General features: G+C 31.3%; 2 protein-coding genes across 5 annotated transcripts in view; one reads left to right on the plus strand and one right to left on the minus strand.

Moving 5' to 3' along the window:
• LOC134720795 (chromosome transmission fidelity protein 8 homolog) overlaps positions 1-22745 on the minus strand; it is a 211064-nt gene that overhangs the window by 64308 nt on the left and 124011 nt on the right. The gene's annotated exons all lie outside the window — the stretch shown is intronic.
• Positions 1-22745, plus strand: part of LOC134720791 (alpha-2-macroglobulin-like protein 1) — a 300001-nt gene that overhangs the window by 52523 nt on the left and 224733 nt on the right. For all 4 annotated transcript variants that reach the window (XM_063583299.1, XM_063583300.1, XM_063583301.1 and 1 more), the window contains exon 15: positions 1182-1301. In XM_063583299.1, the coding sequence (XP_063439369.1) occupies positions 1182-1301 (120 nt within the window). The remainder of the gene's footprint in view (positions 1-1181; positions 1302-22745) is intronic.

Raw genomic sequence — 22745 nt, forward strand, 5'->3', positions numbered from 1 at the left:
TCATAACTGGGATTTTTTCTTTAATTGAACTTTCACCTGACTTATTGAATAGTTTTGGATTTTAGATTTGAATTTCTTGATAGTTCAAATGAAGTTTTTTCAAATAATTTTGTGCATACTTGTTCATATGGGTGTTTAAAAGGTTGAAACTATTTTTAACGTCCACATGACTATCATTAAAGCAATAATAGATCTCCAGTTTCAGTATTGAGCAAATCTCATACTTTATAGTCAGCTTTAAATGGCTCAACCATTAAACATTTCTAATGATAGAATGACAGCATAAATGACAAAGCAATAATGAAAGTCAAATATGACAAACTGCAATCAAAGACTACAACTGACTTCTTACTTGGGACATATATATAAAGAATATGGTAGGGATTAATATGTGGATAAGAATGTAACCCTCTCTTCAACCTTGGACAGTAATGTAACGCACAAACTTTAAAATTCAGATGGATAATTTAACAGATATGCACAAGCTAAACAAGCCAACAAATAAATAATGGAGACACATATTTCCTTTCTTAGAGTACTTACAGTTACTGAAAGCTAGTTCAAAGCCGACAACAAGTAAAAATGAATCATATTCTCCTAGACTAAAAAGAGTCCTGGTGCTAAAAGTTATCACTATCTTGCGTCTGGCGTATATACTAAATTTAGTCCTCTATCTATGATGAGTTTATTTATCGTCAACACTGAGGTTTTGAATTTGAACCCTTTTGTGATGTTTGAATCAAAACAGCTGGAAGGTCAAATAAATAAGACATTTATGAAAACTTTAATAAAATAATTCATAAAAAACTGACATATCTGGAAAAAATTACAGATTTCACAATAAAATATTGCTTTTAATAAAATGTTTATTATTATTTTAGGCTAACCTGTTTGATATATTATTATTTTAGGCTGTACTGAATGATATATTATTATTTTAGGCTGTACTGAATGATATATTATTATTTTAGGCTATACTGAATGATATATTATTATTTTAGGCTGTACTGAATGATATATTATTATTTTAGGCTGTACTGAATGATATATTATTATTTTAGGCTGTACTGAATGATATATTATTATTTTAGGCTGTACTGAATGATATATTATTATTATAGGCTGTACTGAATCATATATTATTATTTTAGGCTGTACTGAATGATATATTATTATTATAGGCTGTACTATATGACATGTCTGGAAAGCAGGTGTTGAAGCTGAATGAATATGTTACAGAATATAATTCATATGGAGATGCAGGAGTACAGATTTCCTTGATGAACTCACAAAACAAAGCAGTAAGTTTATTATATTTTCTAAGAGGAAGAAGTAAAATATACCTATATCCCAAGGCAGAATGTACCTCTTTTGAAATGCTTTTCAAAATTTTACTATTTTGTTTATATTTATACACCACCAAATCTAGGTATATATTTGGGAAAAGGAGGTCAAATACAGGGAATACTAGTATAAAGTCTGTATGTCCAACTGCCCACAGTAGTGCATCTGAACTCGTGCACTAATCACTACTCTTGCTTTAAATCTTAAAGGATAAGAATGAAACTTAAAAAATTTGGAAGAAACTACATTAGTATGTGTATACTTGAGATAATCAACCTGACATACTTCAGCATTGCAAGATATCATAATAAATATGTCTCCTTTTAAGTTTTAGTTACAGAGCTATTGTAAATTTGCTGTTTTATTTGTACTATTATTTTTCTTTTAACAGCCTATTTTTAGCCATTTTTCTCAAGGAATATCAAGTCTGAGTAGTCTTTCAATAAATATACAATTTTTCTTATAATGCTAAGCTATATCTACCAATTTTGGCCATAATCCAGACAAATTCCAAGATATGTCATTAGTTTTTTGACTTTCTGACAAATGGATGCAACCTACTGTCCTTAATGTCAAATCGTTATCAAAGGTACCAGGATTATAATTTAGTATGTTAGACGTGCGTTTTGTCTACACAAGACTCATCAGTGATGCTCATATCAAAATATTTATAAAGCTTAACAATTACGAAGTTGAAGAGCATTGAGGATCCAAAATTCAAAATAGTTGTGCCAAATACGGCTAGAGTAATCTATGCTTGGGATAAGAAAATCCTTAGTTTTTCGAAAAATTCAAAGTTTAGTAAACAGACTGACCATAGTTATAACATGTTTTGAATAATATTGCAAAGACCTTAAATCTAGAAATTGATATTCTAACAACATTTGCATGCTTCATATTAGTAGCTATCAGATGTTATAACAACATCCTGCAACAGTTTATTTGCTGATTGCAAATGTCTGTCATGTATGTTTTTGTTTGCAGTGTTATAATAGCAAAATGTTTGTTTTAGCAAAAGATGATAATATATATATGTAAGGGGAATTTCTTGTAGATTTGTTTTCATTTTTTTTTTTGGCAGAAGACATATGAAATAAAACAGCAATAAAATGGACCATTTTGTCTGTTAAAAGACTGAATTTCAATTATTTTTTTTTTATATTATTTGAGAAATTCAGATTTTATATGTTCAAAAAGGTCCATTTGAGAACTATAAAAGAAATATACATTATTTGTGTATTGAGATTTACTTAATCAGAGACAAGATCTTGTAAGAGAAGTGTTTGGGTACTAAGTAGTCAATAATATAGAGTAATTGCACTCTTATATGAAGGAATATTGTCTACAGCAGATTGTCATATTTCAATAGCTTGTCTTAGTGCAATTTGATCAACTGCAAAAGAAAACATTTCTTAATATCTTTGCAATTATCCTTTAATTACATGAAAAACAAAATATTCTGAGACAATTATTTTATAGCATAATTAGCTTTGTTCATTATCTTGATACTCTCTAAACAACTTGCATTTGTATATTTCTTTCTTCCATGTTTTTGTATCTGTTGATTATAAGTGATAAAGCATAACCCTTTAAATTCTAAGTGCATTTAGGGTAAAATAAGCTTGAAAATGTTTTCCAACATGCAATATTTTAATATTGATTTATTCTTGGTTTTTGTTTAAAGAATGACCATGACAATGATTGCTGAATAATATGTATTGCAAACAAATCAAAATTGATATACATGCTATTCAAATCTTAACTGAAGTTCTGCTTAGTAATCTGACAAAATTGTTAGATTGAATCTGTTTTGAAGAAAAAAAAAATTGTGTACTTGTTATCTGTTATCCTTTATACGTAAAGAGACAGTGTGTAAAGGTTACGTTGTCAAGGAATCATCAACTGGCTTTTGGATTATTTTGTATTGTTTAAGTTAATCCAAAAGTCGGGGAATGTTTGTTTTTGTTTAAAGAATGACTATGAAAATGATTGCTGAATATTATTATGTCAAAGAAAAAAAAATGTGTACTTTTTTTCTGTTATCTGTCATACGGAAAGATACAGTGGATAAGGTGACTGTCAAAGAATCATCATCATTTTTTTTGATTATTTCATATTGTTTCAGTTAAACCAGAAGACTGGGAATATTTGTTTTTGTCTCAATTGTATATGCAAAAACTAGATATTAAGTATCTATAACGTGATAAAGAAAATAGGAAAAATTTATCATGAGTTAATGAAAATGCTGTTTGCAAATTATATGTTTTTCATTATACTTATCAAATAAGTTTTGTAAATCCGATAAAGAATTAATAATAAAACTGAGGCATACAATGTAGTCATTAATTTTGAGATCTTGTCAGCTTTCAAATGAAATTTTCAGCATTGAAAACTTTCTGTTAGGAGTCTATTTTTTTATGTGAATTCTGTCAAATCAAAAGAAGAGCTTTGAAAAAATGAATTGTATGATTTCATATTAAGTTTGACTTGAGCTTCTTCAGATATTATTAATTTGATCATGTAACACACTTCTATGTTTTTTCTATGAAAATAGAAGATAACGAAGGCTGTCCTTATCTTTTGTATGTACCTTTTTACTACAATATAACTCAGTTAAAATTGAAAAGGTCAACAAAAAGTGAATTGTTGTTTTAAAGCAAATGGAAATTACCAAAGGCAACATTTTATGTTGGAAATAATGGGAAAACATTGTATAAAAGAAACTTCACTTTTTAGTACTTTGTCGTAGGTGTGATGTGCTAGACATATTATTATTTTGCACTTGTATTGTTTAAAGTAATGCAGAATTGATGGTATAAGAACAAGTCTCAGCTAAGTGTTGAACAATAATATTCCCTATAGCAATCCAGAAGTGTCATTTATATTCAAAAGTGTCTTGACATTTACTATTTTTTTGAAGACAGCTGACTGTCAAAGTTTCAGTTTGAATTGGATTTTTACGTTTATGCAATGATTGCTGTAAAGTTAATAAGCTGAATAAATAGAATTAAAGGATCCTCATTAAGTTCAAATTGAATTGATTAGAACAAAACGTTGAAATGTGAAACAGTATCAGTAAAAGAAAAAAACGTTGAGACTATAACAGCAACAAAAGATATAACAAAGATATTATAAAACTTTGATCACAAACATTTGACCAGACGCTTAATACATACCAATTATTTCCATTTCCAGGCTCATTCTTCACTGTCAAATATAGAAATACAAAGTATGATACATTGACAAGATAAATAGTATATAGTAATACGTTATTGTTATAAAAATGCTTTCTGAAAAACCAAAATATCCAGACCAGATAGTTATACTATTTTAAGACAAGAAGTTAATGGAAAATATGCTATTCTTTACACAACGATTCTTAGTTAATTTAGTTTCCATTATTCAAATTGACTTATTTCTTAAAAATGAAACCAAAGACATTATGCGACAGGATTATAAATCAAATACAGAATTTTTATTGAGAAAATGAAATTGAATCCAGAATCAAATGTCTCTCTGAGCTTGTAGAGTTTTATTAATAGCTGTACATATATAGCGCAGAAATTTAATGGGCAGTTAAGCTTGATGCGAATGGAAAACTTATTACTTGACATTATTTCGTTTCTTTGTTTGTCTTCGAAGTGAGAGAACAGATGTACTTTGTTTGGCATGCAGAAGTATGAGTGTTGTAAATTATGTTTGTTATACGTACGTTAGAAATACGGTTTAATAGTTGCAGTTGATATTGTTTGTAATATTAAAGTATGATACAGTCTATTGACATGATGCCAACACTAGATGTTAACTACTTGCTCCACACCACAGTTCTAAAGTTTCTATTCCCTTTCCTAAGTTACACAACGTTAAGAAAGAGTGTAAAATAGAATATATTTATCTCACAAAAAATATTCAATAATTCATGGTTACTCTTCAATTTTAAAAAGGCGAAGGCTATGAAATTGTTTTTTGAACATTACCAATTTGATTTTTATTAGTTACTAACTTAGTGCTCAAAAGCAGATATGTTTTGAAAACATTGAATATCTTATGCTGTGTTATTAAAGGGTTTCTTAGAATTCATAAAAGTCACACATTTGTCATGCAGCGTCAGTTATTGTAAATAATACTGGTTTATTGGATGCCAATAGACAAAATAATCAGTGTGAACTGTTGTTGTTAGTTGGATTCTGATTTATTGTCTCGCCTGTGACAGAAGTGGCAGAATCTAATATCAAAAAGGAGAAAGTACATGACACCTGACAAACAAAACAATAATAATATATCAACCAACGTTATGAATATAAAACAAATGTCATGAATCTGACTCGGAACAGTCATCTGCAAAGAAAATGGTGTTTTGACTTAAACCTGTTACATGTAGCTGCTAACCCTACAACATTTGTTGTTCTTACACCAGGTATAGATTGTCTTAATAGCCTTGTAATGATATATAGTTGTTAACTTTATTTAGTCTCATGTGGAGGGTTGTCCCTTTGGCAATAATACCAAATCTTCGTTATTTCAGAACTTTTTTTAAATATATGTTTTTAATGCCTCTTAACTACATTCCAAATTTTGCATTTCAACTGTTTTGGTTCTTGCTAAACTAGTAAATGGTATGGTGAGAAAGGGTGTGTTTTGCGTAATAAATATATGGTTGGTAACTAAATGAGTGTTAACAAATGCCTCTAAGTCGAAAGTTTCCGTCTGGCCATTCTTAGTGATTTTGAACTAGCTGTCAGATAACTGTGAGTACTCTCAGATCAGTTCCTATGTCTTTTTATTGTCGGGATGTACAAGTACCCGGCCATGTCCACTTGTATTTTTGTCCATCTGATGAGTTAAGCCTTTTTCAACTGAACTTATAGTTCGTTCTTTTGTTGTACTGTTATACCACTGTCCCGGGTTAGGGGAGGGTTGGGATCCCGCTAACATGTTTATGCCTATGAATGTGCCTGTCCCAAGTCAGTAATTCAGTGGTTGTCGTTTGTTTATGTGTTACATTTTTGTTTTTGGTTCATTTTTTTTAGCTCACCTGGCCAAAAGGGCCAAGTGAGCTTTTCCCATCACTTGGCGTCAGCGTCGTCGTCCGTCGTCGTTTAACTTTCTCTTCTGAAACAACTGAGCCAAATTAAACCAAACTTGTCCACAATCATCATTGGGGTATCTTGTTTAAAAAATGTGTCCGGTGACCCGGCCAACCAACCAAGATGGCCGCCATGGCTAAAAATAGAACATAGGGGTAAAATGCAGTTTTGGCTTATAACTCAAAAACCAAAGCATTAGAGCAAATCTGACAAGGGGTAAAATCGTTTATCTGGTTAAGATCTATCTGCCCTGAAATTTTGAGATGAATCGGACAACACGTCGTTAGGTTGCTGCCCCTAAATTGGTAATTTTAAGGAAATTTTGCTGTTTTGGGTTATTATCTTGAATATTATTATAAGATATAACTGTAAACAGCAATAATGTACAGCAATTTAAGACTCAAAAATAATTAAAAATGACCAAAATGGTTAATTGACCCCTAAGAAGTTATTGTCCTTTATAATCAATTTTTAACAATATTCATAAAATTTGTATATTTTTACTAACATTTTCCACTGAAACTACACGGACAAGTTCATTATTGATAGATATAATTGTAAGCAGCAAGAATGTTCAGTAAAGTAAGATGTACAAACACATCACAATCACCTAAACACAATTTTGTCATGAAATGTCTGCTTCCATTTATACATGTCAGTCTGACATGCTTATCTGATATTCACATCTTGACCATCGATAATGTGAAGTTTCTGTTATACATGTAGTAAGACCTCTATCCGAGGTACTTTCACTGTAGAATCTAATGATAACCAATGAAGCTGTCGAGGCACTTCAGCTTAAGAACTTCGTTGCTGACTTTGGTTTTACATTATTAAGTTTTCAAAGATAGTTATCATCATCACATAAGCTATGTCAAGTGTATAGGAACCATATTAGCACAAATTCTGAAAAAAAGTGTTCGAAATCCTTCTGAAGACACTTTCCGATGATGATTAATTTAATATCTTATAAAATATGATGTTTCAGACAGCTCACTATGCAAAGATAAAATGCATACGATTTGTAGCTTTATAGTGTGGGCTCAGACAGCTCACTGAGCAAAGATAAAATGCATACTATGTGTAGCTTTATAGTGTCGGTCCAGATAGCTCACTGTGCAAAAATAAAACGCATACGATGTATAGCTTTAAAGTGTCGGCTCAGATAGCTCACTGAGCAAAGATAAAATGCATACGATATGTAGCTTTATAGTGTCGGCCAAGATAGCTCACTGTGCAAAGATAAAATGCATACGTGGGTAGCTCTTAAGTGTCGGCCCAGATAGCTCACTGTTCAAAGATAAAATGCATACGATGTGTAGCTCTATATTGTCGGCCCAGATAGCTCACTGTTCAAAGATAAAATGCAAACGAGGTGTAGCTTTATAGTGTCGGCTCAGATAGCTCACTGTGCAAAGATAAAATGCATACGTTGTGTAGCTTTATAGTGTCGGCTCAGAAAGCTCACTGTGCAAAGATAAAATGCAAACGATGTGTAGCTTTATAGTGTCGGCTCAGACAGCTCACTGTGCAAAGATAAAATGCAAACGATGTGTAGCTTTATAGTGTCGGCTAAGACAGCTCACTGTGCAAAGATAAAATGCAAACGATGTGTAGCTTTATAGTGTCGGCTCAGACAGCTCACTGTGCAAAGATAAAATGCAAACGATGTGTAGCTTTATAGTGTCGGTTCAGACAGCTCACTGTGCAAAGATAAAATGCAAACGATGTGTAGCTTTATAGTTTCGGCTCAGACAGCTCACTGTGCAAAGATAAAATGCAAACGATGTGTAGCTTTATAGTGTCGGCTCAGACAGCTCACTGTGAAAAGATAAAATGCATACGTGGTTAGCTCTTAAGTGTCGGCCCAGATAGCTCACTGTTCAAAGATAAAATGCATACGATGTGTAGCTCTATATTGTCGGCCCAGATAGCTCACTGTTCAAAGATAAAATGCAAACGAGGTGTAGCTTTATAGTGTCGGCTCAGATAGCTCACTGTGCAAAGATAAAATGCATACGTTGTGTAGCTTTATAGTGTCGGCTCAGAAAGCTCACTGTGCAAAGATAAAATGCAAACGATGTGTAGCTTTATAGTGTCGGCTCAGACAGCTCACTGTGCAAAGATAAAATGCAAACGATGTGTAGCTTTATATTATGTCGGCTAAGACAGCTCACTGTGCAAAGATAAAATGCAAACGATGTGTAGCTTTATAGTGTCGGCTCAGACAGCTCACTGTGCAAAGATAAAATGCAAACGATGTGTAGCTTTATAGTGTCGGTTCAGACAGCTCACTGTGCAAAGATAAAATGCAAACGATGTGTAGCTTTATAGTGTCGGCTCAGACAGCTCACTGTGCAAAGATAAAATGCAAACGATGTGTAGCTTTATAGTGTCGGCTCACACAGCTCACTGTGCAAAGATAAAATGCAAACGATGTGTAGCTTTATAGTGTCGACTCAGACAGCTCACTGAGCAAAGATAAAATGCATACGATGTGAAGCTTTAAAGTGTCAGCTCAGACAGCTCACTGTGCAAAGATAAAATATAAACGATGTGTAGCTTTATAGTGTCGGCTCAGACAGCTCACTGTGAGATAAAATGCAAACGATGTGTAGCTTTAAAGTGTGACTTTCTTGTCTTTTTACAGAATGTTTGCCCAATGCGTTCCTTTATTTGTAAATGAATCAATAAATAATAGGTGGATGCTGATCAGCATCCTACAGAAGGAAATTACTTTCAATAGGTAGAATTATGTGCATGATTGATGGCATGTATAAATCATTTAGAAATGTCTCCTTTCTTATTTAGATAAATAGACTGAAGTCAGCAAATATTATTATAAGTCAATATCTGATGTTTGATTTTCACATGCACGACTTCTGTCTTCACCTCGAAGGTAAAAAGCTATAAAATAAAAGCTTTATACAGTTTGCTGTGTAAGAGAAAGATTGTTTATTTTATTCTTTAGATAGAATTATGTAACACTTTTGTCCAAAAGTTGATATGATTATTTGAAAACCTCAAATTAAAAAAAAATGTTACAATTAACCTAGAAAAAGGGCAAATGTTTTCAATTATTGAGATATTTTTATACGTTAACATAAATTCAAAGTTAGTAAATACTTTGCATGGAAAGATGTTTGTTCAGTATTTTTTACACATCCCATTTTATTTTATGGAGGTTTATACGAATGAATGAATAGATATCCTTTGTGTTTGTGTCATATATTTATACCCTTATTACATATATCATACATCATTTATGTAAATGAAAATAATTTGGGCTTAATTGGAATAATTGTTTTTATACATTTTGTTAGATTCAGTGACTTTGTTTTCCTCCAATAGTTTACGGGTGTTCGTTGGTTTTTGTTTTGTGAGTCGGACTTATTTTCACTTAATCAATGTATGACTGTTAACCAGCATACTTCTGTTGCTATTATATGCTCTAACTGCTGCCCATCCAATTTGTTTATTTAAACCGATACCAGCTGATGCAACGGTTATCACAAATAACATAATAACAAACTCGTAAATGAAACAAGAAAAACATCGAAAATCCTTCATGTTTCCTAAAACTTTCTAACTGTTACTGCAGTTTTCCTATTGTTTTTATTATGTCAATACTTAGATGATAGATTTTATCACTAGATTTAACACTATGTATCGTGTTCAACGAGTCCGACCACGATCTCAATATCTCTGTTCTTTGGGGAGTTTATGTTGGTTATTAATTCAATAACAGAACGCGTATTTAGATAATTCATAATTCATGAATTGATATTTGATTTATGCAATAGACCTTCAGTTTCTTTAATCAAAAATTTGTTATATTGCAGAACTTTCATACTACACCAAATGTATTTTTTTAAATATTCATTGTTCATCTTCATACCGTTAATAATTTTGATAGAAGATAATAGCGTTTTTTCATAAAGGAATATGACTATTGACTCATCCATGAGCATTGCAATATTTTTCATAGTATCTTGTTTATTTTTTTATATCATATGTACTGCCGTCTAACATTATTTCCGTGTTATATTTGGCTATTGTTTAAGGTCCTCTTTGATCATACAGTTCTTTAAGTTAAACTATATCATTTTACCATATCAAACGGGAAAACCAACTGTTAAATCTATATTAAAGCGAGAAACAAGAAACACTTATGAACCACATATTGTTTTCGACTAATAAGTTGGCAAATCTATGTTGTATCTTGCGCCTCTTCTTGAAAATAGATACACGTATATTTCTCAACTTTAGGAATTGGATGAAACTGTCATAGTGAGCGGTTTAGCGCTTTAAAACCAGGTTTAATCCACAATTTTCTACATTTGAAAATGCCTGTACTAGGTCAGGAATATGACAGTTCTTGTCCATTCGTTTTTTATGTGTTTTTGGCGTTTGATTTTGCCATGTGAATATGGACTTTCCGATTGGATTTTCCTCTGAGTTCAGTTTTTTTGTGATTTTACTTTTACTAAAGAACATTTTAAGGACAATGACCGTGTTGGAATTTATCTGTATTCTTTTAAAAAAAGAGTATCAAACTGCGACTTAAATGTCTGTAATGTTAATTTTAGTATCCAATAAACCAGGAAGATTGTGTCGCTTCCTGTTTAATGTCATTAGTAAGGGTTTTAAAGGAAATGAGAATTGGAAACAAGATAACAGTGGAACTGAAGAACACTTCATCTTTGTTATTCTTGATTAAACTGATGTGCAAGATACATTGTTGATGGTGATAAAACTTAAATTTCTATTCTATTTCCTTGTATAGTAGTTTATTTAAGTAGAAAAAAAACATGTGGAATTTAATCGTTATTGTGTCACGTTTAACACAATTTTTCCATTGAAATTAATGAAGTCAAAATCCATCAAATATGCCAGGCGTATATTTAGTACTTGGGGAGCGTTTCGTCTGCATTAAATAAAGGCAACAGTAGTATACCGCTGTTCAAAACTCATAAATCCATGGACAAAAAACAAAATCGGGGTAACAAACCAAAACCGAGGGAAACGCATTAAATATAAGAGGAGAACAACGACACAACACCGAAACGCAACACACATTGCATGAAGACTCTTCATTGCTGCTTGCATTTACCCTTATTCATAGAAAGCATGTCAGCTTTGTTACATTAGTTATTACCCATTCGTTTGAAGTGTTTGGGCTCTGATTTTGCCATTTGATTTTATATCTGAATGCCATTCTTTCTCGCTGATGAATTAGAAACAATAAATATGATTTTTGCATTAGACGTAGCTTTTTGAAAGTTATTCGAAAGACTCACACTTTTTTTTAACCCCTATTCATAGAAAGCCTAGGTCAGCTTTGCTGCATCTTTTGGAAATTTTGATATTCAATACTCATCAACTTCTTTATTGATGCGTATTACCTTGAGTGTCGCTTCGAGTTCAAATGATAAGATTTGTGTCTTCAATGATAAGCCTTGAAATGTTGATGAAAATACGAGTCATTTACCAAACAATGAATACATATTCAGGTTATCTTTGTTTTTAATAGTATAGAAAGTGCCAAAGATAATTTAGAATTGTGTCTTTTTATTTCTTTGATAATGTATGTAATCATTGGAAAAGTTGCATCTGAATTTTAAGTATGACTGTTGAGATAATTATCACAATGTTCTCTAAATGTACACAAAATATTTCAAAGAAATAACTTATCACTTGAATGTTTCCAGTAGTTAGTAGAAGTCATTCTGAAATAAAATTGAAGTACAAATTGCAATGCTATTCTGTGCGATTAATAAAATATCACTAGATGACCTTTATCCATCCGAACCACGTACTTGTGAAAATAATCAGAAGTTTTTTGTGCTAATCTAACGATGGGTACCTACACTATACCAAGACCACAATTATGCAGTATGATAGTCGCAAATGCATTAGTTTCTTGATGAATATTTTCAATGATATTGAGTTATAAAAAGGTGTCATATTGAGCTGTTTTAAAGCATCTTGCTCCGCCATATTCATATTATTAATTCTATATTAAGTTTGTTTTTTTATACGGAAAAACGAGCAAATCGGTTAATAGTAGGTTGTAGTAAAAAAACTACATTTCACGTCAAATAATAACAGTTCGTTAAAATATTGACACTAGCGCTTTCATGCCTTCTGGCAGTCTTCATGCGATCTTTTATCAATAAAGAGAGTGGTCAGCTTCTTACTACTTAAAAAAAATGACGGAAAATACAGAAACCTGTTGACCCCATTATGTAAGCTCAGACATTCTATAAGTTTATAAAGTATAGGAATTGATATTTCATGACCAGAAGTACTAACATACTTCACTTTCATCCGTATGAATTTATACCATTACAGTCATCATTAGCTAAAAAAGAACATTTTGTTGAAGAATATAACTTGTCAAAGTATTATCACACAGAAAAAAATTAAACTGGTGTAGAAATGGGTCGCTTTTATAATGAAGAAATTTAAAAAAAAAATGCGGTACTTGCATTACATTTTTTTTTTTATCTATAAATTTTTTTTGTTTTGTAATGAGGAAATTGTAATAATTAACAAATACTTGCTTATAATAAAAAGGTTGCTAAACTAATTATTTTCCTAATTGGCCAATTGACGATTTGGAACGTAACACAAGTGTAATTATCAATAGTGACTGTAAAACAAAGATCCTCGTTATTAAATGATGTTAATTATTGACTCATGTATTTATCAGACATCTTTTAATAAGTTCGCTATCAAGAATTAATTGGAAAGCAGGAATAATAATACTTTGGACTGAAATAGCAGCATTTAAAATGTGTTTTAGCAATACAGATTATTTTTGTAATATACTGAAAGATTCGGAAAACAGAGGAAAAAGAAAATCACAAAAATACTGAACTCTGCAGAAAATCCCTAATCAAAAGGCAAATCGAAAGCTCAAACACATCAAACTAATGGAAAACAACCGTCATATTCCTAACTTGGTACAGACATTATCTTATGTAGAACATTTTTGATCAAACCTGGTTTTGTAGCTTGCTAAACCTCTCACTTGTTTGACAATGGCATCACATTCAATTATATTGACCATGATCTCTGAACAACAAAAAAGACATAATGGGTAAAAATGTCAAATATAGAGGAACAGCAGTCAGCATTGTGTTAGAATCCCCATCACTATAAAAACAATCAAATATGTAACAAAGAAGCACAAAAAGGCATGTAGACAAAGAACATCAGCAAAAATGAAAGACAAGAATACTAAAATTATCATAGAAAAATACCATAATGACGGGATGTATAAGTACAGAGCCACGTCATATGTATCAAAGAAACACAAAAAGGCATATAAACAAACCACGTTAGATAAAATGAAAGACAGGTATTCAAAAATGATCATAGATCAATAACACAATAATGAGATATATAAGTACACAGTCACGTCAAATGGATATCACCAAAAATAAGTTATTCTTTTAACTTACTTTTGATAAAATATAGCCAATATGTCGTTGCCTAAGTATCAAAGGGCGACATGATTAGTACATGCAGTTGTGTGAAGTGTGTTTCAAAGTAAGACTAACGCTGAAATGTATATATTTTGTCTCATTAAAACTATCAGAGCTTTGGAATAAAATCTTCCATGTAGCTCTTTTAATTTAGCTCTCCAACCGAATATTAAATCCTAGTGTAATGAATATAAAAAAAAACATGTTTGATATCTGTTCCTTGTCTCGTCCTATACGCATTTCTTTAACAATAACATGTCAACATTAGAACTTTTTACCGCCTTCAATACTATTATTGATTTGATGCTTTGTATGTTTGTTGTCCCGTCAATGTCATTTAAAGGATTTAAATGTCACTGTAAAAGAACCTGACTTTCTAATAATGTTTTTATGACTGGAGGATAGTATATTATCGTCAGTAGACACCATCAGTTTGTGTGGTAATAAAATTGCAATTCGTTAAGGCAACTGTACTTAATGCATGTTTAAATTTCATAATTCGATTAAGATACCCAAAAAAATCAGTCACTAATAAAAACTGATAGAATCGCATGAATTTCAAAATGAGCGATACAAGGTGTATGCGTTGACTCCAATGCTTGAATTTAAAACCAAGCATATTTTTGAATTTTGAATTTCAGCACCCATTGTAACTATCCAAGTGAAGCTAAAGTTCTATCATATAATAAAATTTTTAATAAGCTTATTTGAAACTTTGTAATTCCTGGTGAATATTAAAGATATCACACATTTACTACGAGATAAACTGCATTGGAAGATGTTGAAATATTTTTTTGCAATGTCATGATCACCCACTAAGTTCAAATTGAAATACAGATATCGAGATATTCCAGGTCATGGCTATCTTACAAATTTCTGTGATTCGCATACAAGGGCCATATGTGGCGCAGGATCTGCATATCCTTCCGGAGCACCTTAGATCACCCCTAGTTTTTGGTGGGGTTCGTGTTGTTTATACTTTAGTTTTCTATGTTATGTCATGTGAACTATTGTTTGTCTGTTTGTCTTTTTCATTTTTAGCCATGGCGTTGTCAGTTTATTTTCGATTTATGAGTTTGACTGTCCCTTTGGTATTTTTCGTCCCTCTTTTTTATCACTAAACTAACAAAATACATTTTAGGTATTGTCCTGTTTTGGAGGGTTTGTAATGGTTGTTTTAAATTGAAATTAGCATTCATTTAGTTTTAAAGCATTAGTAAAATAGCAAAAATAAAGATAAAAAAAACATGCACAGACTTGTAGAATCAACCATATTGATTTCTATCTTTAGAAGGTATTTTGTGACAAAAGGAAAAAGAAGGATTACTGCATGATAATCAGATAACAGGATTATATCAAAACCATTTAACTATCTTAAAGTTTAAAAGTTTTCTTGATACAGAAAATGCAATTGATTAATTCTTGTCGAGCCGGCGACTTTATTCGCAGTAAGCTCGATAAAGGGATAGTGATCCGGTGTTAACTGCAGCCGCGTAGGCTTACATCTTAAAGACTTTGAAAGAAAGGTAGACATTGTTTCTATACCATTAGTCCTGAAAGTGCAATATATTGATAAATATGCTGTAGAACCTAGACGGCTTTGTGGCATTTCCTTTTGTCTAAATCAGAACTGTATTGGTAATCATTTCATCAATAAGTGCATTACTACTTAACTCTTGACAAGTGTCAAACTCCTATTTGATTTTATAGAAACAAATAGAAATTCAGAAACAAAATAATGATGCCATCATTATGACAAATGAACTACAAAATGATTGATAGTATTCTGTTTGTTGCACTTTAAGAGGCACTTTATTTTTGATATATAAGTGATTTTAATTTGATTCTTAGTGATGAAACTAACCAAATTATTGTGAACATCACAGAGAGGTCATACCAGTTTAGAATAGAAATTGTAATTCAAATGAACATTAAAATTAGATTATTGTATGTTGTTTACCATTCTCATAGAAAGAAGAATCAGTGATGCTATGAATGGATATAGTTTTGATTTATATGTTTTAGTGGTAAATTTTGTATTTGCAAATTTCAATCAAGAGTGTAGCAAACTAATCTCGCAGACTTATATACCATGTTACCAAAACCTTTTTTCATGAAAAGGGACACTTAACAAAAACAAAAACAAAAATATGAAAGTTACGCAATGTCTGTTGGTTTTGCATGCCTATTTATTGGCTGCCGAGAATTAAATGGCGATGAGGAAGTTATTCCTTCAAGTGAACTTTGATTTGATAAGATGATAATTAATTGTTTGTTTTCGTATTGGAAAACCAAAATGGTTATGTTCCATAGATGTAATTATTTAAAACGATTTGGAATAGAAAAATTTGAAAAGTATCTGAAGGTCATACCAACAACATAACAATATTGCGTGAGTTTGATTTGCCATAATTTTATATACTACATCGATACAATTTCTGCACCACTGACATGTCAAACGATGTTTTATTTACTTTTTTGCGTGTTGTGCTGTGCACGTACTGATTTTGTGTCATTGTTTGATACCACACATTGTTTCTTTTCCATTATGTACGTTATACTAAATATCTTGTGAAACCTGTCCGATTAAAGCTCGTTTTATTATCGACTCCTAGGAGTCGATATTAAGAATTGAACGATTGACAATTAGTGTGTAAATTTTTCTTGCTACCTGATTGGAAGATATTACCAGACGTGAATAATCAAAGTTTATTGATTGGTTAGGACAATCCAAACCTAGTAAATGTCCTTCAATCCCGTAGAGTATTAGATTTGTCCTCTCTATTTTATCAACTAGATTTTTCTCAGGTAACTTATCTCTAAATAGTCGAATTTTCTGGAGTAAACAACAACGTTAAACAATATATTTATATACTACTTCATGACGTATGACCTCACGTGTGTGGTAAAATTTGTTGATTAATGCACGTTGCTATTCTAGTAAATGAATTAATCTACAAAGCGAGAGCACTTTCCATTTTCATCAGCTAATAGTTAACTATAGCCCTTTTTGAAAGGCTAATGCTTGTATCGCATAACATTCCACTCATGTTATCATTTATATGAAAGACAGGTAAAACAGAAAAAGAAAAAAAGAGTACCACTAAATGAAAACGGTGAAATTTACTAAATTGTACAATAATTCCAACTGAATGATTTTTCTCCTTTGTTTAAGTCATCATGTGCCAGCACCCGTCTCACTTAGAAAATTGACAATTCTAGTCAATTAAGATTTCAGTCGTGTGCCCCTTCTCTCTGAAAGATTCGAGCTCACAACCTCAGTGTTGACATGCTAGTCTTTATAATAGACGTGTTATAACATGCTTTTGACCTTTTTCGTATATTTTTGTAATTTCATGATATATTGTTGTTAGACAAATAACTGCATTTTTTTTTATACCCTACATAGGGGGCATTATGTTTAAGGTCTACGTGTCCGGCCGTCCGACCGTCAATTCAGTATAAGTGTTTGGTCACGGTGGTTTTTTTAAAAGTTGTTTTTAATGCCAAATTAGAGTTTTCACCAAAATTTCTCGGTTCAGTGAGCAAATGTTAATACGAGTTGGGCATTCATATTCTATGGACTTATTCTTGTTAGTCATCTGCTTTTGTATCTTGTTAGCTTCTTTATATATATATCATCTGATATGTCTGTTCAGAGGCATGTTTATTAAAATTTATTGTCAGACAATTCTTATACATTATTAAAAGATTAGATATAAGTACACTATCAATTTTAACAATTTCTGGAGCTTAAAGAGCTTTTTTTTACTTTAAATTATAATGGTTAGGTAATATTGACACAGGCATTTTTCTTTTTGATGTTTTGGATGATCATAGTATGTGTAATTTAAATATATAATGGTTTGGTTGATGAGTTTCAGTATACGTTTTCAAGTTTGCTGAATGTTTTTGATTTTTTTAGAAGACATTTGTTTAGAAAGGGGTAATTTGAAGTTATCATTTATAAAAAAAAAAAAAATATACCGAATCAAAAGAACAAATACTGACGAAAAGCAAATCATCACATGATGGAGCAATATTCTAGTCGTTCATAGTTTATTATAAATATAGGAATTGACAAAACTCGACAATATTAAGTAGTACATGCACATGGAATTCTATCAAACACAGAAAGGGAAAGCAAGATATAGAAAATACATTGTTCCTGTTTTTCCAATATCTGTTTGTTTGTACGGTGTTCAATAACTATAGTTATTTGGAGAATAAAACTGTAATACTTATCTATAATGTGTCACAATCTTTTCAATTCAGACATGTTTTAAGTGACGAAATAATATTGAACTTAAGAGAAATAGTGATTTAGACGGAAATAAAAAAATGAAAGAATTCTCTCTTTATTATAGAAACAATTGCCTGCAGTTTTCAATTAAAGCCTGCAAGAAATAACTTTTCACCTTCTGATAGTTATGCTATATGCCAATATGAGCCAAAACTGACAGGAAAATCATTTAAACTGTTCAATTTGATGAAGTACATGCATTGATATTTGCACATTGCAGTCTATCGGAATATTTCTTTTATTATTATCTGAACAGTAATTTTCATTTTTCTATTTGTTCTTTCCAAGCTTTAGACCTCACTTTTACTCATCATTCTCTTGAAATGCTTGTCAACTTTAATCTTATAGTTATTTTGAAAGAGCTTTTAAAGTTTGAAATGGGCAACATAATTAAAAAAAACTCATATTTGTGAACTTTAATCTTATAGTTGTTTTAAAAGAGCTTTTTAGGTTTAAAATGGGCAACTGGATTAAAAAAACTCATACTTGTTAACTTTAATCTTATAGTTGTTTTAAAAGAGCTTTTAAAGTTTTAAATGGGCAACATGATTTAAAAAAACTCATACTTGTCAACTTTAATCTTATAGTTGTTTTACAAGAGCTTTTTTAAGTTTAAAACAGGCAACAGGATTAAAAAAAAATCATACTTGTCAAATTTAATCTTATAGTTGTTTTAAAAGAGCTTTTTAAGTTTGAAATGGGCAACATGATTAAAAAACTCATTTGCAGTCTCCCTTCCTGTGTTGTGTTTTGAATCCTTCGTGTGAAAATCTAAAAATGGGTGTTGTCGTTTTAGAATATATGGTCTGAACATTGTTTAAATTTTTCAGTTGGACGCTTATGATTAATATAAAAATAAATGCATATTTCGACATTAAATGACGGTCTTTATTAAAAAAATGCAATATCCAACTTTCGAAAGGTTTAGGGTTGAATTGAAGCAATATCCGTATTTTGATTAAAAAAGACTACTGGTAAGATCTGTTGTTGGTATTTATATGCGTTATAGACGCTTGCAAATGCATTAATAATGCAAATACATAATTGAGAGGCGACAGTTGTAATCTAGTAAATACATACGGAATATACCGAATCAAAAGAACAAATACTGACGAAAAGCAAATCATCACATGATGGAGCAATATTCTAGTCGTTCATAGTTTATTATAAATATAGGAATTGACAAAACTCGACAATATCAAGAACATGCAGAGGATTGTAAACTGTATTTCTTTGTTGAAAAGGATTTCTTATAGAACTAACCAAAGATGGATCTGCAGGGTCGAATTTAAATCATTGTTAATTTGGAGTTCTTGCAGATAAGTATGAAACGACTGGAAAACTTGGCTTTATATTATTTGCGTACATTTGACTTGAAAGTTAATTGAATGATTATCTGATAATGATGATGACCAACTGCATTGTTTGATCCTTGAAATGATAAAGCATTAACAAAACATGTCAGAAAATAAATACTTGATGACAAAACTTTAAGCTGTTTTACAGCTATTTTTATGAATAGGAAAATAATGTAAACTTAGTGTGGCCTAGGTATAATGTAGTGTGGCCTAGGTATTACATAAACTCTGTACGCGTAGCCCAGTGGTAATACTAGCTTTCTTCGTGTGACCTAGGTACAACGTTAATTCTGTAAGCGTAGTCAAGGTGTAACATTACCTCTCTTAGTGTGGTTTAGGTGCAACATTAACTTTTAGTGTGATGCTTAAATAGAACATTAACTGTCTTATTGCTGCTTAGGAGTTACATTAATTGTTTCATTTAGGCTTAGGTATATCATTTACCCTTTTTAAGTGTGACCTAGGCGTAGCATTAACTCTCTGGGTAGACTAGGTGAAATATTACTTAAGTATTGTCTACGTATAACATTTACCGCCTTAGTTTGGTAAACTGTGTAAACTTGGTGTAACATAATGTGTCTAAGTGTGGCATAGGTGTGAAATGCAATGTCTGAGTGAGGCCTAGGTGTTCTATTAACTTCTTATAGTGACCTTGGTATACTGTCTACTTTTCAGTATAAACCAGGTGTAAGATTTACTCTCTAAGTGCAACTTCAACTGTCTTTGTTTTGCCTATTTTTAACATTTACAGTCTTAGTGTGGCCTAGGTATAATATTAACTCTCGAAGTCTTGCCCTGACTTAATTTGAACTGTTTTATGGTGGCCTAGGTGTGGCCTAGGTATAATATTAACTCTGTGAGTGTTGCCCTGACTTAATGTTAACTGTTTTACGGCGGCCTAGGTGTGGCCTTTGTATAATATTAACTCTGTAAGTGTTGCTCTGACTTAATGTTAACTGTTTTACGGCGGCCTAGGTGTGGCCTAGGTATAATATTAACTCTGTAAGTGTTGCCCTGACTTAATATTAACTGTTTTACGGCGGCCTAGGTGTGGCCTAGGTATAATATTAACTCTGTAAGTGTTGCCCTGAATTAATATTAACTGTTTTACGGTGGCCTAGGTGTTACATCGTACAAGACACATGATAAACTGATGTTGGCATTTACTCTAGGACTGAATAAATGTTTCTTGAATAAACAATAAACAGAAGTAAAATCATCCTTGAACCCAGGAAATGAGCATAACTTAATTTTAAAAGAAAATAATAGGAAATGTCATCGAACCAATGCAAGAAATAAGTTCTCTAGTCTTTCTGTAGAATATCTAATATTGTTCTATACCTTCATCATTATAAGGAATAGCATTAGATACTTTGAGTTAAACGATTCCCGCATGATTCTTTAAAGAGAATTGTGAATTGAAAGTACGAGTCAGAAAGATAATTTCGCAAATTAAAAAACGATTTACATTACAATTAAGATATATTGGATGTGTTTTAAGGGCAGAGGGGATCGAAGTCACAGAAGGCCAGTATCAAATATGTAACAAGATTCAAGTAGAATTGATCGATTACTAGAGCTAGTATGTTGACGGCATCAGTTCATATAAGAGAAAGACATCATTGCCATATTTCGAACCCAAGCTATGAAGCTCTTTGATCATTATCCTGCAAGTCAATCTTTTCAACTGTAAAACTTCAATGATTTAGCATCTCTTATTTAACGGAAAATTTATGAATCTCAAATACTGCCCATCACGCACCTGTTTGTTTTAGAAGGAATCCACCAGTTAAAAGAAGAACAAAACTTTTTGCACTTCAAACACAATGGATATTACTTGTGTATCTGTAGTTTTTTTTTGTTCCTTAAAGTTCCCTTATATATGGGTACCCAACATGAGTTAAGAAATAAAAGATGATGTATGACTTCAAATAATTAAAATTTTTGTCTGGTAGTTGTTAATATATATTTTTTTTCAAGCATATCTTTTTATCAAAACTTTCAAGAAACAACGAAATCATTGGAATCATTTCAACATATTTTGATACAAATAACTACGTTAAAATATAACCTTATTTCTGCGGATGAAATTACTTTTGAATTATAAATGAAACCGATATTTTATTTATTCAGTTTTATAATTTAAATGACAAGCTGTTGTATTAAAATGTCAATTTCGATAATTTAGAGATATATTTTTAAAAGATTTATGTTTTCTTTTTTAAAGTTGAGGTTCAACAGTAGTTTATTGTGTAACATAGTACACGCTTAGGATATTTTATGGTGTGCTTTACATGAATGGACTGAAACTACGGGTTGAAATCTGTCATTCAAATTAGATCTTAGTCCATTATTTGTGCCCTCTAATGATTTTGGTTGTAACAAATGTTTTTCTTCCCTTTCTGATTACTCCGGTGAGAGTAATTCCTCAAAACACGTGGGATTGAATACAGTACCCACCGTTTATATGATTTACCTCTATCTTTATAATTATGTCGCTACTCTAACATTGCATCACAGGGCAAATGAATACAAAACACTTACAAGTACTTATAGAAATAGTAGAATATTTCTACATGATTGATTAACAACTCCACTGTGCCATTGAACACTTAAATGTTTTATCATTTTGATTAATGTAAGGTAATGGATTCTCTTAAAAACTTCACTAATACAGTATACATTATTATATTTTCATTTTCCAAAAGTACTTTTTATAAAGGATGTGTTTTTTGACCACGACTATAAATTCAATTAAGGACTACTTAAATGTTTTGTTTCAATTCAAATGATATTTTCCTATTTTGTATCTTTTGCCCCTTGGCACAGTGGGTTGTGATTTAGTACCGATAAAGGTATTCAATCCCTACTATATGTATATAAACTCATCATAGGATTTAACTGGTGTATTTGCGCCAGATGCTACAAAGGATTCATTAAGGGCGCTCGATTATAAAAAAAATATTAAAAAGGCCAAATAAAGTACGAAGTTGAAAAGCAGTGAGGACCAAAAATTCCTTAAGGTTTGGCCAAATAAAGCCAAAGTAATCCCTGAGTTAAAAAAGTCTTAAGTATTTCAAAATTCAAAGTTTTGTAAAAGTTAACTTATAATTATGACCATATCAATGACAATTCATGTCAACACTGACTACTTGGCTGA

This window comes from Mytilus trossulus, chromosome 6 (assembly GCF_036588685.1).
Source record: "Mytilus trossulus isolate FHL-02 chromosome 6, PNRI_Mtr1.1.1.hap1, whole genome shotgun sequence".
NCBI classification, from domain to species: Eukaryota; Metazoa; Mollusca; class Bivalvia; order Mytilida; family Mytilidae; genus Mytilus; species Mytilus trossulus.